The following is a 15,990-nucleotide window of genomic DNA, read 5'->3' as shown; positions in this document are numbered from 1 at the left end:
CCAGAGTTGGTAACAAAGGTATGTGTGGTTTCACTAACTCCTTATTCTGTGAGCCATCAACTTATAAATGGTAACTTGTATGACTGCTCATTTTGGATCTGCTTTGCTTTAATCAAGGTTTATCTCTAAGTGGATTAGCTTAGAAACCTGCTACTGCGCTGGCTTTTTTTTTTTAAAGGCTGCTCAAAGTTTATTAGTTTCTGTTGAGTACAAAGTAAACAAGTTACTGAGGCTGCTGAAAAGCACATAGGTGATTCAGATAGTAGAAAAAAAAACAAATAACAGTGTGGCTTCTTTTACTCGTTTTTTGGTGTTTTGCTTTTCTTTTCCTTTAAAAAAAAAAACCACACACACAACACAACTACTTCTACACTTAAGCAGCCTATCTATTCTAAGGGAATAGGTAGGAGAGGGAAGGGGGGGAGGGGAGGGGGAAATGGGCTCTGATGCCTAGCACACTTCAGAAGCAAAGGAGCAGCAAGGAGGGTGCTGCTGCTCATGCAGAAGGCCCAGTGTTGGTCTTGCTGGGCTCGCTGACATGCCGTTTCCTCATGGCCTCCTGAGCCGGGTCACAGGTGATCGTGCCATGAGAAACCTGGAAAGTTCCTGAGTGCTCTGGGGATTCCAATACAGTTGTCATGAACGGATGACTCGACTTCCCGAAGAAGAAGCTTGCCCACCAGTGGCCTGGGTCTGATTTGGGAAGACCAGGATGGTGGGGGATCACTTTCCCAGAGTACTCAGCACTTCCACAGGAGCTGTTGCTGGAAGTGGAACCCAGACGCCTTCGGTAGTAGTCATGGGTTGCTACAAGTGAACCGCTGGACGGGATTGCTGCCGTGTAGCTTGTTCTTCTTATGATGACATAAACCTTACTGGCGGCTCCCGAGCAGCCCCTGTCCGGCAGTGGGCTGCGGCGGACGATCATGGGTGACCTGGCTAGGGGGAAAGGGGCGTTAGGCCACAGAGCCCATTTGTAAAGGAGATTACGGGAGGATACTCCACGGCAACGAAAATGCGAGTTCTTTGGGTTTTTCTGCTCTGGCTTTTTTTTAGAGGGGTAGGCCACCACTTTCAAATGTGATGCAGTCATCTCTGAGAAACGAATATGTGAAGTGCTTACTACCATCATTTCCAGTTCCGCTTTACTGATAGAGGTGTCAAAAGAAAATAACAGAAAATTGAAGGAAACATTTTGAAAGGATCTTGCCATCTTATTAAGTCAAAACAAATTACTTACAATGACAGTGGGGATGCTATGTTCCAAAATTTGGAGTCGTACTGAAGAGCTTTTAGCCCCAAATGATGATTTAGACTGATTGGGATAATAATTTAAAAATTAGAATGAAAATAAAATATTTTCCAGAATATTTTTGTCTTTTTAACACTGTTCAAAGAACATATTTACATTCGATAAGACATTTGATGTAAGATGTTATGAATTCATTTGAAAATTCAATCCAAGATAGGATGAACAGAGTTGACACCATGACTTGACTAAATACATGACAAAGATAAATTTTAAAAATTGGTTTGTGTCAGGGACTTATGGAGGTATTTAAACAACCTTTATTTAATGTTTTTAGTAATGTTCTAGGGAAAGAACCTCTATAAAATTTTAAACTAGCAGGAAATTAACAATTAGAGGCAATAAAATTAAATTTTAAAACTCTGATTGAATTATTGGGTTATTTATCAATACAGCAAGAATTACAGAACCCTGCCTCCCCCTGTCCCTTCCCCCTTCTGCCTCAGTCCCTTCTCCCCTCCCTAGCCAAATTTAAAACTTATGAAGGATATCTCGAAGGTAAGAAATGTGTGCAAAAGAAGATGAACAGGAAGGTTTCATCTGAAAAAATGCAAGCAAATTCCTCTGGGAGAAAATAAACAGAATCACAACAGACACTCTTGGGAATAAAATGGAAAAGCTGCAGAACTGAATTAGACTTGTGGGGGAAATGACCGCAAAGAAATCTCAGATTCATTGTGACAACATGACAGAAACAAACTGGCAGCCAGTGTGATTTTAGTTGTCATTCTTAAAGACATCTTTTCAGAAGTTTGGGGGGCAGGCTGCCACTTGCTATTCACCTCAAAAAGTGTAGCCCCAGTCATTGGAGTATGAGTTTCAGTGAATAATAATAAGAAAAAAATATATGTATGTATGTATATATGTGTGTGTGTGTGTGTGTGTGTGTGTGTGTGTGTGTATGTATTAAGGAATTCAAAAGGCAAATAAGGAGGGAAATCAAAGAAGGAAAATGTAGGCATGTTAACCAGGCATTTCCCTAATAATTAAGTAGGCTAAAATGATAAATAGCTTTACAAATGAACTTAGAAGCCTTATATGAATCACTTAAAATTGTGTTGGATATATTCAAGAAAAGGAGTTGAGGGGGAACACTTTTATTTGTAGAGAGAGGGATATAAATGCTTTGCCATATCTTATTTTCCGTTCCAAATTCTTTCTTTCCTGCTTCCCCTCCCCCCAACTATTAAAAAACCCCAAACTATTCATTTTATTTTAACTTCAAGTATAGAAGTCCTTATTGTTAAAATAGAATACTGATTAGAGAATCTAAAATTCCTTGAAACTAAAATTAACTCTCAGATATCCATTGCTAACTGAAGGGGAAAGTAAATAGTCTAATGTAATAAATAATATATTATGTAAAAGCATCATTGGTTTAAGGATTATTTATGTATTCTATCTACATACAAGTCTGTTCACAGAATATAAAACTAATATGTTTGTCCATATATGTAAATCAGCAGATATTTTGTATCTATTCTTCCAAATATGTTTTTCTTAGATTATTATTAAAATTATCAGAGTCAGTGTGACGTAGTGGAGAAGAGTGAGCTTTAGAGACACTAAGATTTGGATTCAAGTTCTACCTCTAAAACATACTGATTGTATGAACTAGGCAAATTACTTAATCTCTCAGTGCTCTTGGCAATTCTTAAGATTGTAATTTGCAGAAAAGGTGCATTAGCAGGAGTTTCCTATATCAATAAAATCCCAAGTTCTGTCTATCTCCTATTATTAAAATTAAAACAGTAGACTTTATATTGCAGATTTAGAGCTTGAAGCACCTTAGATGGCCATGGAATCCAACCCCTTCATTTTATAGAAAAGAAAATAAAGCACAAAGAGATAAATTGATTTAACAATGGTCACATAGCTAATAATTTTCTGAGGCAGGAATTAATTCAGATCTTCCTAACCCCAAGTCTGGTTCCCTATCTACTGGTCCATGCTGCCTCCCAAAGTTAGACTATATACTCCCCTTAATATTCCCTAATTGTGAGGTTCCCCGGAGAATTGGGAGGAAGATGGCAGTCATTTCTGATTGTATCTAACTTCTTAGTAAAGTATGATTTGAGGGGGTCACTTTTATTCTAGAGGGAGAAACGCTGGAGTCCTGGAATCTTATTCTGCAATTGTTCCATATGAGATGAACAGACATACCCTCTGATTTATTTAAACTGATTGCCCAATCCATGACTTGGTTTTATTCCCCAGTCCCTAATTTCATTTCTAGGACTCTGATTTTAGTAGTACCTTTCTGACCCTGTTCCCCAGTACTCACCCTTACACTCTCTCTCTTCCTCTCCCTCTCCTCCCACTTTCTCCTCTCTCCTCCTCCCAGGCCTGCTCCCTAATCTCTGCCTCAGGCTGTTAATCAAACCGTGCTCTAAAGACAGTAGTATATACCAGCTCTCACCAATTTGTTTGATTTTTTTCTGTATCAAAAGGTAGGTTGAACTGCTGGCAATAACATTAAATCTGGATTTAGGTGAACTGGGAGTCTATCTATGTCACACTGACTTTTGCTTTTCCCCTATGGGTATGGCATTTGTTTAATGACTATGGAATTTTTCCATTTGCAAAATATGCTGCCTATTTCCAAAGACATTAAAAAAACAAACAAATAAAACTCTTGTGTTAATAGGATGACAGATTCTTCTGTTCATGAGCTGGAAGGTCTGAGCTATGCTTCTTCCTGGGCAAGAAGGTGAGTCAGTATGTCCTATACTCCCACACCCACAGGCCCATCTTCATAATTCTCCAAACCAACAGGACTATCTCTGCCAGAGGAGTCTATAATAATCACATCTTACATGATATCTGGCTAGAGGAAAGGATGGCCAAAAGCCAGAAGCAAGCAGAATTTCCTGAGACTTTTCTTAAAATATCAATACAGCTGACACAAAACTTCATTAACTTAAATACTTACTCCCCAGAGAATGAATTACTCTCCATTATGCCTTTTGATAAAATGAGGTAGGTCAATGTTACCCTCCCACTTAAGGATTGTAAGTGACTTTGCCATAATCAAACAATTAGCATTGGTTGTAGTCATCCTGTCATCTGGGAACTTAAAAGCTACAGGCTTCTAGGGAAAGAAATTTTTTCGGCAGGAAACAGGACATTTCCCCAGAAAAGCACTATGAGTACCCTTTCTTTAGACACGAGTAATGACAAAAATAAAATCTGAGCCATTTTCAGGAGTTGCATTTGGACTAAAATATTACCTCAATGGGGTGTTTACCTCTGAAAATATAGAATAAGACTTCCTGAGGAGTTTTTCAAAAAGCTCTTCCTCCTCTCAGAGCTGTTTGAAAATCTTCTCATCTTGTTGCTTCTAATAATCAAATTGGAGCTTGAGTTCAGTGGCTGCAGCAGCTAGCACTTCATTGTTATTTTGTTACCTGAAAATGGCTGCGATGGAAAAGGAGTAATTTTCAGGGTTTTTTTCAAGGGATTTTGTTTGAATGACTACAGTGTGTGTGATAGCTATCAGAATGAATTTAGATAAATGCATCTATAATTTCCAGGGCTTGTTTCATGCATATACATGTGCATAAAACATATATGCATGTATATGTCTATATATACATATATGTATGTGTATATACAACACACATTTTATATATATATATATATATACATACACATATGTATGTGTGTATGTATGTGTATATTTGACCATGACCATTGGGTTATGTATAGAAGGTAGAAGATCAAAATAAGAAAAGAAGCCATGGAATCACCAAAAAGAATGGCAAGATGTTGAATTAATCAAATAGAAACTCTTCTGTCATTTAAAGTTCTTTATAGCCTGGGCCTTACCTACCTTTCAAGTCTCCTCATGCTTGACTGCCTTCCGTGTACTCTACATCCAGCTATATGCTGTTTTTGGAACATTCCATCTTCTCTCTCCACATCTTTGTTCCATATATGCATCTTCCATGCCTACAATCCAATGCTCTGTACCTTGTCTTTGCTTAATTCTCCTGGCTTCCTTCAAGATTGAGCTCAAATCTCTACAGGCGGTGTTTCTCTGTTTCCCAAAGCTGTTAGTGCCTTCTCCTCTGAGATTGCCTTCCACCTACCTTGTGTGTTCTTATGTACTTGTTATCTCTCCCATTAGGATGTGAAATTCTGGAGGGAAGGGACTGACTTTTGCCTTTCTTTGTATCTCCAACTCTTACTACAATTCCTAGAATAGAGTAAGTACTTAATAAATGCTTTTTGACTGACTGAATCACACTTGGCATCAAGCATAATTCTTATGCTCTCACAAAAGAAAGAGCAAGAAGAGAATTGACTCTCTGGACTTTGAAAAAAAGCAGAAGCAATACACTGCATCTTCTAAAAATTTAGGTCAAATAATATCAAGGCAAACTGAGCATCAGATGTCCATACTGTCTACAATCTTTGATATTAAAAATGAAAAAGCTGACTTTAAATGGAAAATGACAGAAGAAGAGTAAAGCACAAAACTGAAAAAAAAGTATTGTGGAGGAATTGTGACTTGAATGGAAGAACAGATTTGAAACACAGTCAGAGGCAGTCGAGAATAAGACAAAGGCTGGACTCTGTCTTGGGCAATGCACAAAAACAATGTGAATTAAGCTGTAGCAGACACAGCTGGATGTCAATGTGGTTGAAAGAACTGAATAAGCTGAGAGATGTGGCAATTCGGAGGAAATAAAAACAATAAGATAGAAAGATATGAGTTTGAGGATGAATGTAAAACTGGTCAAAGTCAATGGATGGAGGCAAGAATGTAGAAATAGCAGTAAAGAATCCCAAATCACATTTACATTAAAATCACAGAATATTAAAGCAGAGAGGGACCTTAGAGACTATCTAGTCCAATTTCCCCACTTTATAGATAAATAAATTGAAGTCCAAAAAGGTGAAATTACTTGACTAAGGCCATATTGTTGGTGGTCAATGTAGAACTCAAACTTAGGTCTTCTAACTCTGGCACTTCTCCCATTACTCCCATTTCATGGCTCTGGGTATTCAACATTGTATAGCCTTCCTCTTGCTTGCAAGCTCAATTTTTCTTCACCTTCCTCCCCTAGAAAAACAAACAAATGAAGTATTAGAGAAGTTGTGTGGAATACTTCTGTTGCAAGAATAACCCTGGTTTTGAGCCATCTTGTACATCCAGCTCCCTCATGGCTGAGAAAAGTCTTGGATTAATCTGTTATAAGAAAGCTGTCTTTGTTGTTGCTGCTGTTTTTTATCCCATCTGCCCCCATATCCTCACATGCACACCTCCCTCCCTATCCCCAACACCATATGGGACTGTGATTCTATACCACTGTGAGTCTCATTTTTTAATTCTGTTCACTAATGATAAAAGAAAAGAACCTGATGTGACTAATAAAGCTGCATCTTCTGATATTTGGTCATGAATAATGCTCTGAAATATCTCCTATTTCTAAATCAAGAAAGGATTTTGAGAAAGAATTTTTTTTAATAGAAGGTAGAACACTCACACAGGAAGCAGTCTGGAATGTTAAAATATTTTGTTGCTCCTTAATGAATGGCTGACTTGTGGTTTTTTGGTTATTCCACTCTAGATTGGAAAAAAGACTGGCACATAGCCAGAAAGTCAGCAGGGGAGGCCAACCAATGATTCTATATAAAATCTAGTGGGAAGACCCTTGAGACTATTAATGATGATGATGAAGATAATAACAATAATGTTTGTAGGCTTGTAAAAAGTACTTTAAGGTTTGCAAAATGCTTCTATTCAGGAACACTAAGTACATATGTGTGTATGTATATATGTATGTATGTATATACGTATGTATGTTTGCATGTATGTAGTACTTTAACAACACTGCATGTGGAAGAGAATTTAGTTAGGATGAAAGATAATGAACCAAACATATTCATGTGTATATATGTATATGTACATTCTATGTATATGTACATGCATATGCATATGTGTGGGTATTCTCTTTTCTTTAAAAAAATTATAAAAAACAGCCTTCTGAAGTAGGGAATTAAGTACATTAAAACAAAGGAAAATAATCGAGATGGAGCCTGTAGAGTTCACAGAAAGTCAGGGACATAAAAAGACTGCTAATGTAACACCCAAATTGGTCATGTAAATTAGCTCCCCTAAATCACCATAAAAACCTTCAGAACAGGGAATAAGCAAAGATGAATAATTTATTTGTTTGATTTTTAAAAGTGAGTTCTTCACAAGGCTGCCCTAAGGCTCAAGCATAAGGAATTAATATTATAACAATAATTTTTTAAAAAAAAACAACAACCATAAGGGAAAGCAAGAAAACATTTTACACATATTTACAACCTTAATAACAAATTAATCTTCTGTATTGGTAAATGTCCATTTTCTTGTTCTTAAGATAAGATATTTTGTCTCTCTCAGAGATGGACATTAGTGATCTCTTTAAATCATATTTGCTTATAAAGTAAATTTCTTATACATTTTGCCATTGGTCAGTGTAAAAGTCTCACTGGTAACAAGGAGTTATATTCTGCTTTAAGAGGCAGATGGTACCAAAAAGAGCACTTCTTGAGCCTTGTCTCAGTGGTATTAGTCCTTGGTATCTCATGTGGCTCTTTCAAAATGTGTAAAGAACAAATAACAAACTAATTGCCCCCTACCATGAACCCTTGCCAGGAGTCATTCAACAGAGGTTAAGTGCTCAGACCTAGAGCAGGATAAAGTCTTACGGGACATTCACTTTATGTTATTATTGCGATGTGGCAACAACAGCACAAGCAAGCCCCAGATACCATCTCCACTCAAGCCATTAGCTTTTCTATTAATGCACTGACCCATTGAACTTTAAACATCATACGCATGGTGAAATGCATGAAATATATTACTATTCTATATTATCTTTTCTACCTTGGGGTTTTTTTCCATGCTAAGGTAATTTTTGATCTGGGTAGGTAGTGTTTCTTTGTAGTCAATCTAAAAATCATCTGTGTGAGAAATGAATATTTCTTTCTGGTTTTAGTAACTAATTATTGTATTAGAACCAAGGTTTTTCCTCTTTTCTACTTGCTTATCCAGAAACCAACCAGTATGGGAAATCTTAGCAGAGATTTACCCAGACTAAGATCTAATCAGACAGTAAAAGAAATTCTAAGTTTGGGCTAATGGGTGCATTCTTGCTCATTGTATTTGCTCAGATGGGTCTTGGGAAGTGTGGAAGTGTGGATTCTCCCTTTTGCTGGGCAGGTGATATGAAAATTGATAAGTCTCTTTGAAGATTTGGGTGATCCAAGTGACATCCTTTAAGACCCTCATTGTAATATAGCCCAACCTCTTATTGCAATATTCACTTTCTCCTTAATTGTTAACCAATCAGAGTTGATTGCCACCCTTCAGTAACCCCTCACTCTTCAAAAGACACATAAACTATGCCACAAAGCCTTTTGGTCTAAGAGAGAAAGCCAAATGACCACCCTTTTATTAATAAATGTACTGGCCTTATTAATAAAATGATTAATTTAACCAGAAATTATGTCTCTCGAAACTTTTTAAATGTCACATCTAAATTAAGTTGTAATTTTCACTATGACATCTTGCAGTATTTGGTAAAAACACAAATAACAACTCTCAGCAAATGATTCAACAAAACTGCAAATAAAATCATAGTGTTTAGACTTGGAAGCAGAGCTGTGCTCAGTTCATATGGGCTCTGCAAGAGTTGACTGTTAAATTTTTGGTGTAAGTATTTATACCTCAGATATCAGAAAATACTACAAATCGGGGCTTGATTTATTGTTTTGTTAATTGTATAGACTTCAGAAAATGATGGAGAAAATGCTAATAATGCAGGATAAACTTTAAAATGTGTCATATTTTTCCCCAGAGCCAATTGTTAAACATTTACCAGCACCCTCCTGGTTGGAAGGGGTGCTAGATTTAAATTCCCTTGTTTTATAGTTGAATAACTATAGCTTCAGTGATTTGTCCAACATCACACTGTTAGCAAACAGCAAAGTAAGGATTCAAACCCAGCTCCAGAGATTCCAAATTCACCCTCTTTTGACTGTAACTCCAACAAGAAGAGAACAAGGAAAAGAACAAACAAAGAACAACAACCCTGGGCTGAGATACCAAATTTGTTTACATATTGACAATTATTTGGGATATATATTTTGGTGTTTTAGGCATTTGGATGTCTGCCAATCCAGATGTTATCTATACAAATTTTCCAACCTTTTAAGAAACATTCTTTTTAAATCCAATCCCTAGTTATTTCTTTCTCCTTTGTCTTTTTGTTTAAAGAAGCAGATATTAATATTAATTCATTTGAAAGTTAGATATGCCTTGCTGCACAGAAAATTTCATCAGCAGCCATCATCTGCTTTGTACGAACATGTTTCTACTAACTGTATTCCCTCAGATAAGCTTGTTAAGCTGTGAAGACTGGCACTTGCACCATACAAATATGACACAGTTATCAGATATTAGAATGATTCATCTGCTCCTTTAGCACAGCAGCTCAATTTCATTTCAAATCCAAACTAGTCTGAGTCACTTTTGGCACCAAGGAGGCAAAGAAAATGTAAATAAGCAGACCACTTTAGTGAAAATAAAAACAGATCTAATACCAGGTATTAAAGAAATAATGGTTGCCTCATCCTACAAAACAACACTCCACGGGGGAACACTGAAAGACACATAGGAAGTATAAGTAGTCAAGTATATAAAGTTATAATTGTTAGCTTACAATGATTTTTGAAGGCAAAACCCCTCATGGTAGCTTCCTAAGAGAGAAAAAAACAAGAATAGCTATGGGCACATTTGGCCATGGAATAGTAACTAATGGTTACTGTTATATATGTTTTAATGTATGGTTTTGCCCAATATTTTAGAAATCTTGGATATTCATAAGCACTAACTAGAAATAAATAAGCACAGACGTGCTAGGTTTAACTTCAATCTATTTTAACAACTTTGTTAGGCACCTACTATGTTCTAGGCACTGTGCTATCTCTTAGTGGAGGAGGGGTAGGGGAATATAAAGGTTCATTCCACATATCTGTGACAAATGAAAAACGCTAAGAAATAGAATTTTCAGTAATTAATAATCAATGTATTTATTAGTTATTTAAATTAGGCTAGCTGGCAATCAATAAATTGATGGCTCTTGGTAACCAAAGACAAGCCATGAAGAATCTGAAAACTTTAAATATTCCCCAAAAGGGAATTCTCTTGACAAGTGAAAATCAACCCTGATTGGTGGACATTTAATGGGGAAGTGGGCTAAAAGTCTTCGGCTCCTCCTGCCGAGAACATGGCTTGATCATGAGACTCAGTTGCTTCAATAAGTTTGGACAGGGGAATCCATCTCCATCCAGACCACTCTGGTTGCTTTTCTCCTTCATGAGCTGGGTCACCCAAAACTCTAATGGAGAGGTACAAGGACAGGGACTCCTTTCCCTGGGGTAAGAACTCCTCCAGACTGTATTCTGTACATACTCTAAACAGAAATAAGGTCTCCTAGTGCAGTGTGATCCCACCCAAGATTGAAGAGCATGTTCTCAGAGGGCTAAGGGCAATCTCGTCCATTAGTCACATTCTTCAGAGACTGACTTTTTACAGGAGCTGGGCCTTAATAAAGGAGAAAAGCCTGGATCCCAATTTGATAATTAGTTATTAATATAATAATAAAATAATAATTTCTCTCACATTCCTTGCTTTTGAGGAATTTTTGGCGTAAAATCTAGTAGGGGAAAAATAGGAACAATAGCTGAAAAAGGAGTCGTGTTAGCTTGGCAAAGGAGACATCCAGGAAAGTTCTATGGATGATTTGAAGAGGAAGAGTTCAGTTTTGTAGGGGGGTGGGGTAGGAAAGCTGTGACAAGGAGGAAGAAATGCATGAATCAGACCAATAAGGAAGGGAGGGATATCAAGAGATGAAATGTCTGGGGGTAAAGGGTCAAAGGGGAGAAAAGGAGACCATGCAGGCATCAGAGATGACATAAGCAAAAGCTTAGAGGTGGGAGAAGGTAGCACTAGAATATGGGAGATGGGAAGGGGAAGGGGAGTTCAATTTTACTGAAGTGTAGAGAATATGAAAGGGAATAAAAGGCAGCTTGGTACAAGAGAAGGGCAACCTTAGAGTCCAGAGAACTTGGGTTCAAGTCCTGCCTTTGACATATTTCCTGGGGGCAAGTCACTTAATCTCTAAATTGCAAACCTCATTTGGTGGAGAAAGTTTTCACACCAGGAGTTCTTTAAATCAATGAAGTTATGGGTCTGGATAAGGAAACAACAGCCCGAAATGAAGGAAGATCATGAAAATAAGTAGGGAAATAGTAGGAAGGATGGTAAGAAATAAGTCTGGAAAGGTAGGTTGGAACTACATTGCCTTAAATAGCAAGGTAAGGCGTTGATACTTTATTTTTGAATAGAGAGAAAAATGAGGTGATTGGAGAAATGTTTTAATCAGACAGCAGTGGGAAGGGTGGAGGCATGACAGACTAAAGGTAGGGAGGACTGTCAGGAGACTTTTGCAAGAATCAGGCTATAGAAAGTGAGAACCTGAACTAGCAGAAAATGGAAAGGTGTAAGAGGAGTATTGATATGAGAGATAATATAGAAATAAAACTGAAACAATTTGGCAACTCATTGAACATGTGTGGGGTGAGGGGTTAGGGATAAAAAGAAGAGAGAAGAGTGAAAACTGATGTTTTAATTTCAAGCCTGGGTTACTACGAGGATGGCAGTTGAAAGAGATGAAAGAGAAATTTAAGAAAAAAGTTAGTCGATAAATTAGGGAATTGTTGATTTCAGGGAGGGAGGGGTGATTAGAAATATATTATGATTAACAGTTTTGCATAGCTTGTTTGTGATGCCTATAGGGCATCCATGTGAAGATATCTAGTATGTAGTTGGAAGTATGGGAGTAGATCTGGAGACAAATTGGAAGTAGTGGCTTAGGTTTAAGAGTCCTTTGCATGGGAGTGTTTATTTAAGCCATGGGAGTAGGGAGAGGGAGAGAGTATGAGTGAAAGGGAGGGAGGGGAGAAGGAGGGAAGAGGGAGAGAGAGAGAGAGAGAGAGAGAGAGAGAGAGAGAGAGAGAGAGAGAGAGCCAGAACCAGAGCCAGAGAGACAGAGCCAGAGAGAGACCCAAGGATAGAATCTTTGAAGGAGTTAGAAAAGATTCAGAGAGCTAGGAGGAGAACCATGAGAGTTCAATGTCAGTGAAACTAGAGAGGTAAATCACTAAACTCTCACCTTTAGTTTCTTCATCTATAAAACAGGGATAATAAATGCAACTATGCCCATAGAGTCATTATGAAGATCAAATGAAATAGCATATGTAAAGTGTTTTACAAACCTTAAAGAGCTATATAAATATGATGATGATGATGAAGAAGAAGAAAAGTGGTAATCAATGCTGTCAATGTTCCAAAAGATCAAAAATCATGGGAATAAGAAAAAAAGGAATTGGATTTAGAGGGTTTTTTAAAAATATTATTAATGTAATTACAGAAAGCTGTTTCTGAGGATTGGTAAGGAGTAAAACAAGATTGAATAGAGTTGAAGAGTGGGTGGTGAGGCTATGGAGGCAAGGAAAATAGGCCACTCATTCTAAAAGTCTTTCAGTGAAGAGGACAACTGAGATAGGACTATGGTTCTGGGGTAGTAGAGTAGGAGGAAGGAATTTTTTTTTCATGGATGAGAGATGAGCATTGTAAGGTTGAGGGAAAGGAACCAGTAGAGAAGGTGAGACTAATGATACATAAGAGAGGGTGATGAATAAAGAAGCCTGAATCTTCTTCAAATGTTAGTTCTTGAAAAATATATTCACATCTCATAACCAGGTACAAGAGACAGGAATTAAATTTCTCATCGAACAAAGGACAAGGAAACTCTTTTTAGGTACATTAAAAGCTGTGTCATCTGGCAGATCCAAAAAAGAGTTTTTGGTCAGTTGAACATTCTGGCTAGCCATGATTTAAATAACAACTGAAGTTCTTGCTCACCTTGATCGAGCGAGAAGCCAATGGAGCTACTTTGGGGCAGAGGACAGAAAGGATCTGAGTCCTATGAACTAAGCAGCATCAATCTGTGGTGAGAGAATGCTGGATTTGTTTTTCCTTTGTAAAGCAAGGAGCTACATAGTACAGTGGATAGACCTGGAGTCAACAAGACCTGAATTCATTCTGAAATACTTCCTAGTTATTTGACCCTAGGCAAGTCACTTAACCACAGTCTGCCTCAGTTTCCTCATCTCTAAAATGAATATAATAATAGTGCCTCCCTCCCAGAGTTATTGAGGGGATAAAATGAGATGTTTGTAAAGTACTTTTACAAATTTTAAAATGCTTTATACATGATAGCTATTATTATGAAGATTTCTACTAAATTAGATGAGTCATATCTGAAATTCTGGTTTTTAAAGCTTTCTAGTTGATGAAAGTGTTGAATAACACAGTTTATTCAGGAATGATATGAGTGCTGCAGCATTTGATAGGAAAAGACACGTCATTTATTTTCTATAGGAAATAGCATTGAAATAGTCATTGAAAAGCTTCCATCATTCATTACCAGGTCAGTCATCTTATTGACACGTCACATGCCTTTCATTTCCTGAATAGAAGATGATTACAAAACATGTATATACTCTCCCTAAAACTAATGGAGGGGTTTAGGGGGAAGAGTAAAGAGGTATTAGGGATTCTGGGTGTGTGGACTCTAACCAGTAGTGTTTGGTGAGTAAAAGGAATATGCTACTTAGTCCAGAAATCTGACATTTCTAAATATGATCCCAAATGTTTTCTCAGACATCTCTGAGTTTATTCAAGCTGAGAGATATTTGTTCACCTTTTTGAAATGTCAGATTTATGGTCTAAGAAAAACGGACTGAATATGCCTCTAACCAACCTGAAGCAAAATAGAAAAGCTACAGTAAAGTTGGTGTCAAGGAACCACTTCCAAAGAGATACTCCTTGCCTTAAGTCACCACTTCATGAAAGTTTTTTTACTGTTATCATTTGGCATCACTTTACCTTTATCTGAAAGTGATTCATACTTGCAAAACTGTTATTATTGATACCTTGGGAGGTCTTAGAATAGGCTTGGCCATCATACTTTGAGACTTACAGTCTGTGTGTGAAACACAAATTTGAAGCTTTTTAAAGGCAAAAGAACCAATCTTTAAATATGTTTTTAAATTTTTTTTTCAAAATTCCAGTCAAAGTCATTAAGTTTGTTTGCCTTTGGGGGAGATCACAGGATAAACAAACAAACCTGGAATAGATTAAGTGGGATGGAGAACTATTTTCCTCAAGGGACACTCACCTCCTAAAAACAACCAATTTAGGGCCACACAAAAATGAAAAACAAAATTTTGTTTGCATAAGTCAGTATAGACATATAGGGAAGGGCAATATGGCAGAATGGATAGACAGTTGACCATGGAGTCAGGAAGATCTGGGTTCCAACCCTAACTCTTGGGAATGATTGTTATGTTATCCTAGGCAAGGAATTAAATAAAGACTCAATGCTCCACACTAATCTCTAAGATTGTAAATTCCAGAATAAATGTTACTATGCATTGATTGTTGTGCATTTTCATAATGAGAATTCTTTATATCAATTAAATCATAGGTCTGGTCCAAAACAAACAAAGTATAGTTTCTGAAAATTTCTTTATATTTCAGTACACTGCCACAAACAGCATATAGAAAACAAATGAAGAATAAGTGAAAAAGTAATTTGTTGTTTTTCAGTCAAGTCCAACTCTTCATGACTCCATTTGGGGTTTTCTTGACTGAGATACTGTAGTGGTTTGCCATTTCCTTCTCCTACTCATTTTTGCAGATTAGGAAACTGAGGCAGACAGGTTTAAGTGACTTGCCCAAGGTCACATAGCTAGTAAGTATCTGAGGCAAGATTTGAATTTAGGAAGATGAGTATTCTTGACTCCAGGCCTGGCATTCTATCCACTGCACCACCCAGCAGCCTACAAAAAAAAATAAATTAGAACCAAGAATTTTTTTAAAATAACAATACATATAGAAAATTTTTAAATAATAAATTTCTCTCTTATCTCTCAAACATAGTTGTACTCATACTCATCTCTCTCTGAAATGTCTTCCCCATTTCTCTGCCTAAACTCAAATCCCACATCCTCCATCTACCACCATGGACCACATTGGCTTTTACCATCCTATGCTTCTTTTAACATTCATTTTCAGTGGCCTTATTGTTATCTCTTTCCTGTCTGTGTCACTGCTTTCCCCAGTGAGATTGTGAATTTTGTGAGAATGAACTTTATGTCTTCAGTTTTTAAAAATAAGTCTCCCTGAGTACCTGCTATAGTGCTGGGTACACAAAAGAGAGAGAACATAAAGACAGAAGGAACTGAACGTGCGCATTGGGAGAGATAGAGACAGGGAGTCAGAGAAAGAGAGAAATGGGAGAGAGATACAGAAGTAGGACAAAGCAAGGGAAATAGGACAGTGACAGACAGAGAAGAGGAAGAGGAGGCAGAGAAGGAAACAGAGAGACATGCACGTATAAGAGGCCATAAGGAAAACAAATTGCCATAGCCCTCTTCTTTCATGCCCTGATTGCAACACCATTCCTTAGTCACAATTATTTGACTTTGTATTGAACTTGAGATATCCTGAGAAAACGATCCTCTTTACACATACCCAAGTGGAAAAGTCTGGG

At 37.2% G+C, this 15,990-nt stretch overlaps 1 protein-coding gene across 1 annotated transcript; it reads right to left on the bottom strand.

Moving 5' to 3' along the window:
- Positions 1 to 337: 337 nt before the first annotated feature.
- Positions 338 to 1,129, bottom strand: LOC118837250 (pancreatic progenitor cell differentiation and proliferation factor-like). Its single transcript, XM_036744165.1, has one exon. It carries the CDS (start codon positions 1,127 to 1,129, stop codon positions 497 to 499), a length of 633 nt encoding a protein of 210 aa, XP_036600060.1. The 3' UTR covers positions 338 to 496.
- Positions 1,130 to 15,990: the final 14,861 nt, after the last annotated feature.

Source organism: Trichosurus vulpecula, chromosome 2 (assembly GCF_011100635.1).
Source record: "Trichosurus vulpecula isolate mTriVul1 chromosome 2, mTriVul1.pri, whole genome shotgun sequence".
In the NCBI taxonomy this organism is placed as follows: Eukaryota; Metazoa; Chordata; class Mammalia; order Diprotodontia; family Phalangeridae; genus Trichosurus; species Trichosurus vulpecula.
This window is presented reverse-complemented; position numbering and strand designations above follow the sequence as displayed.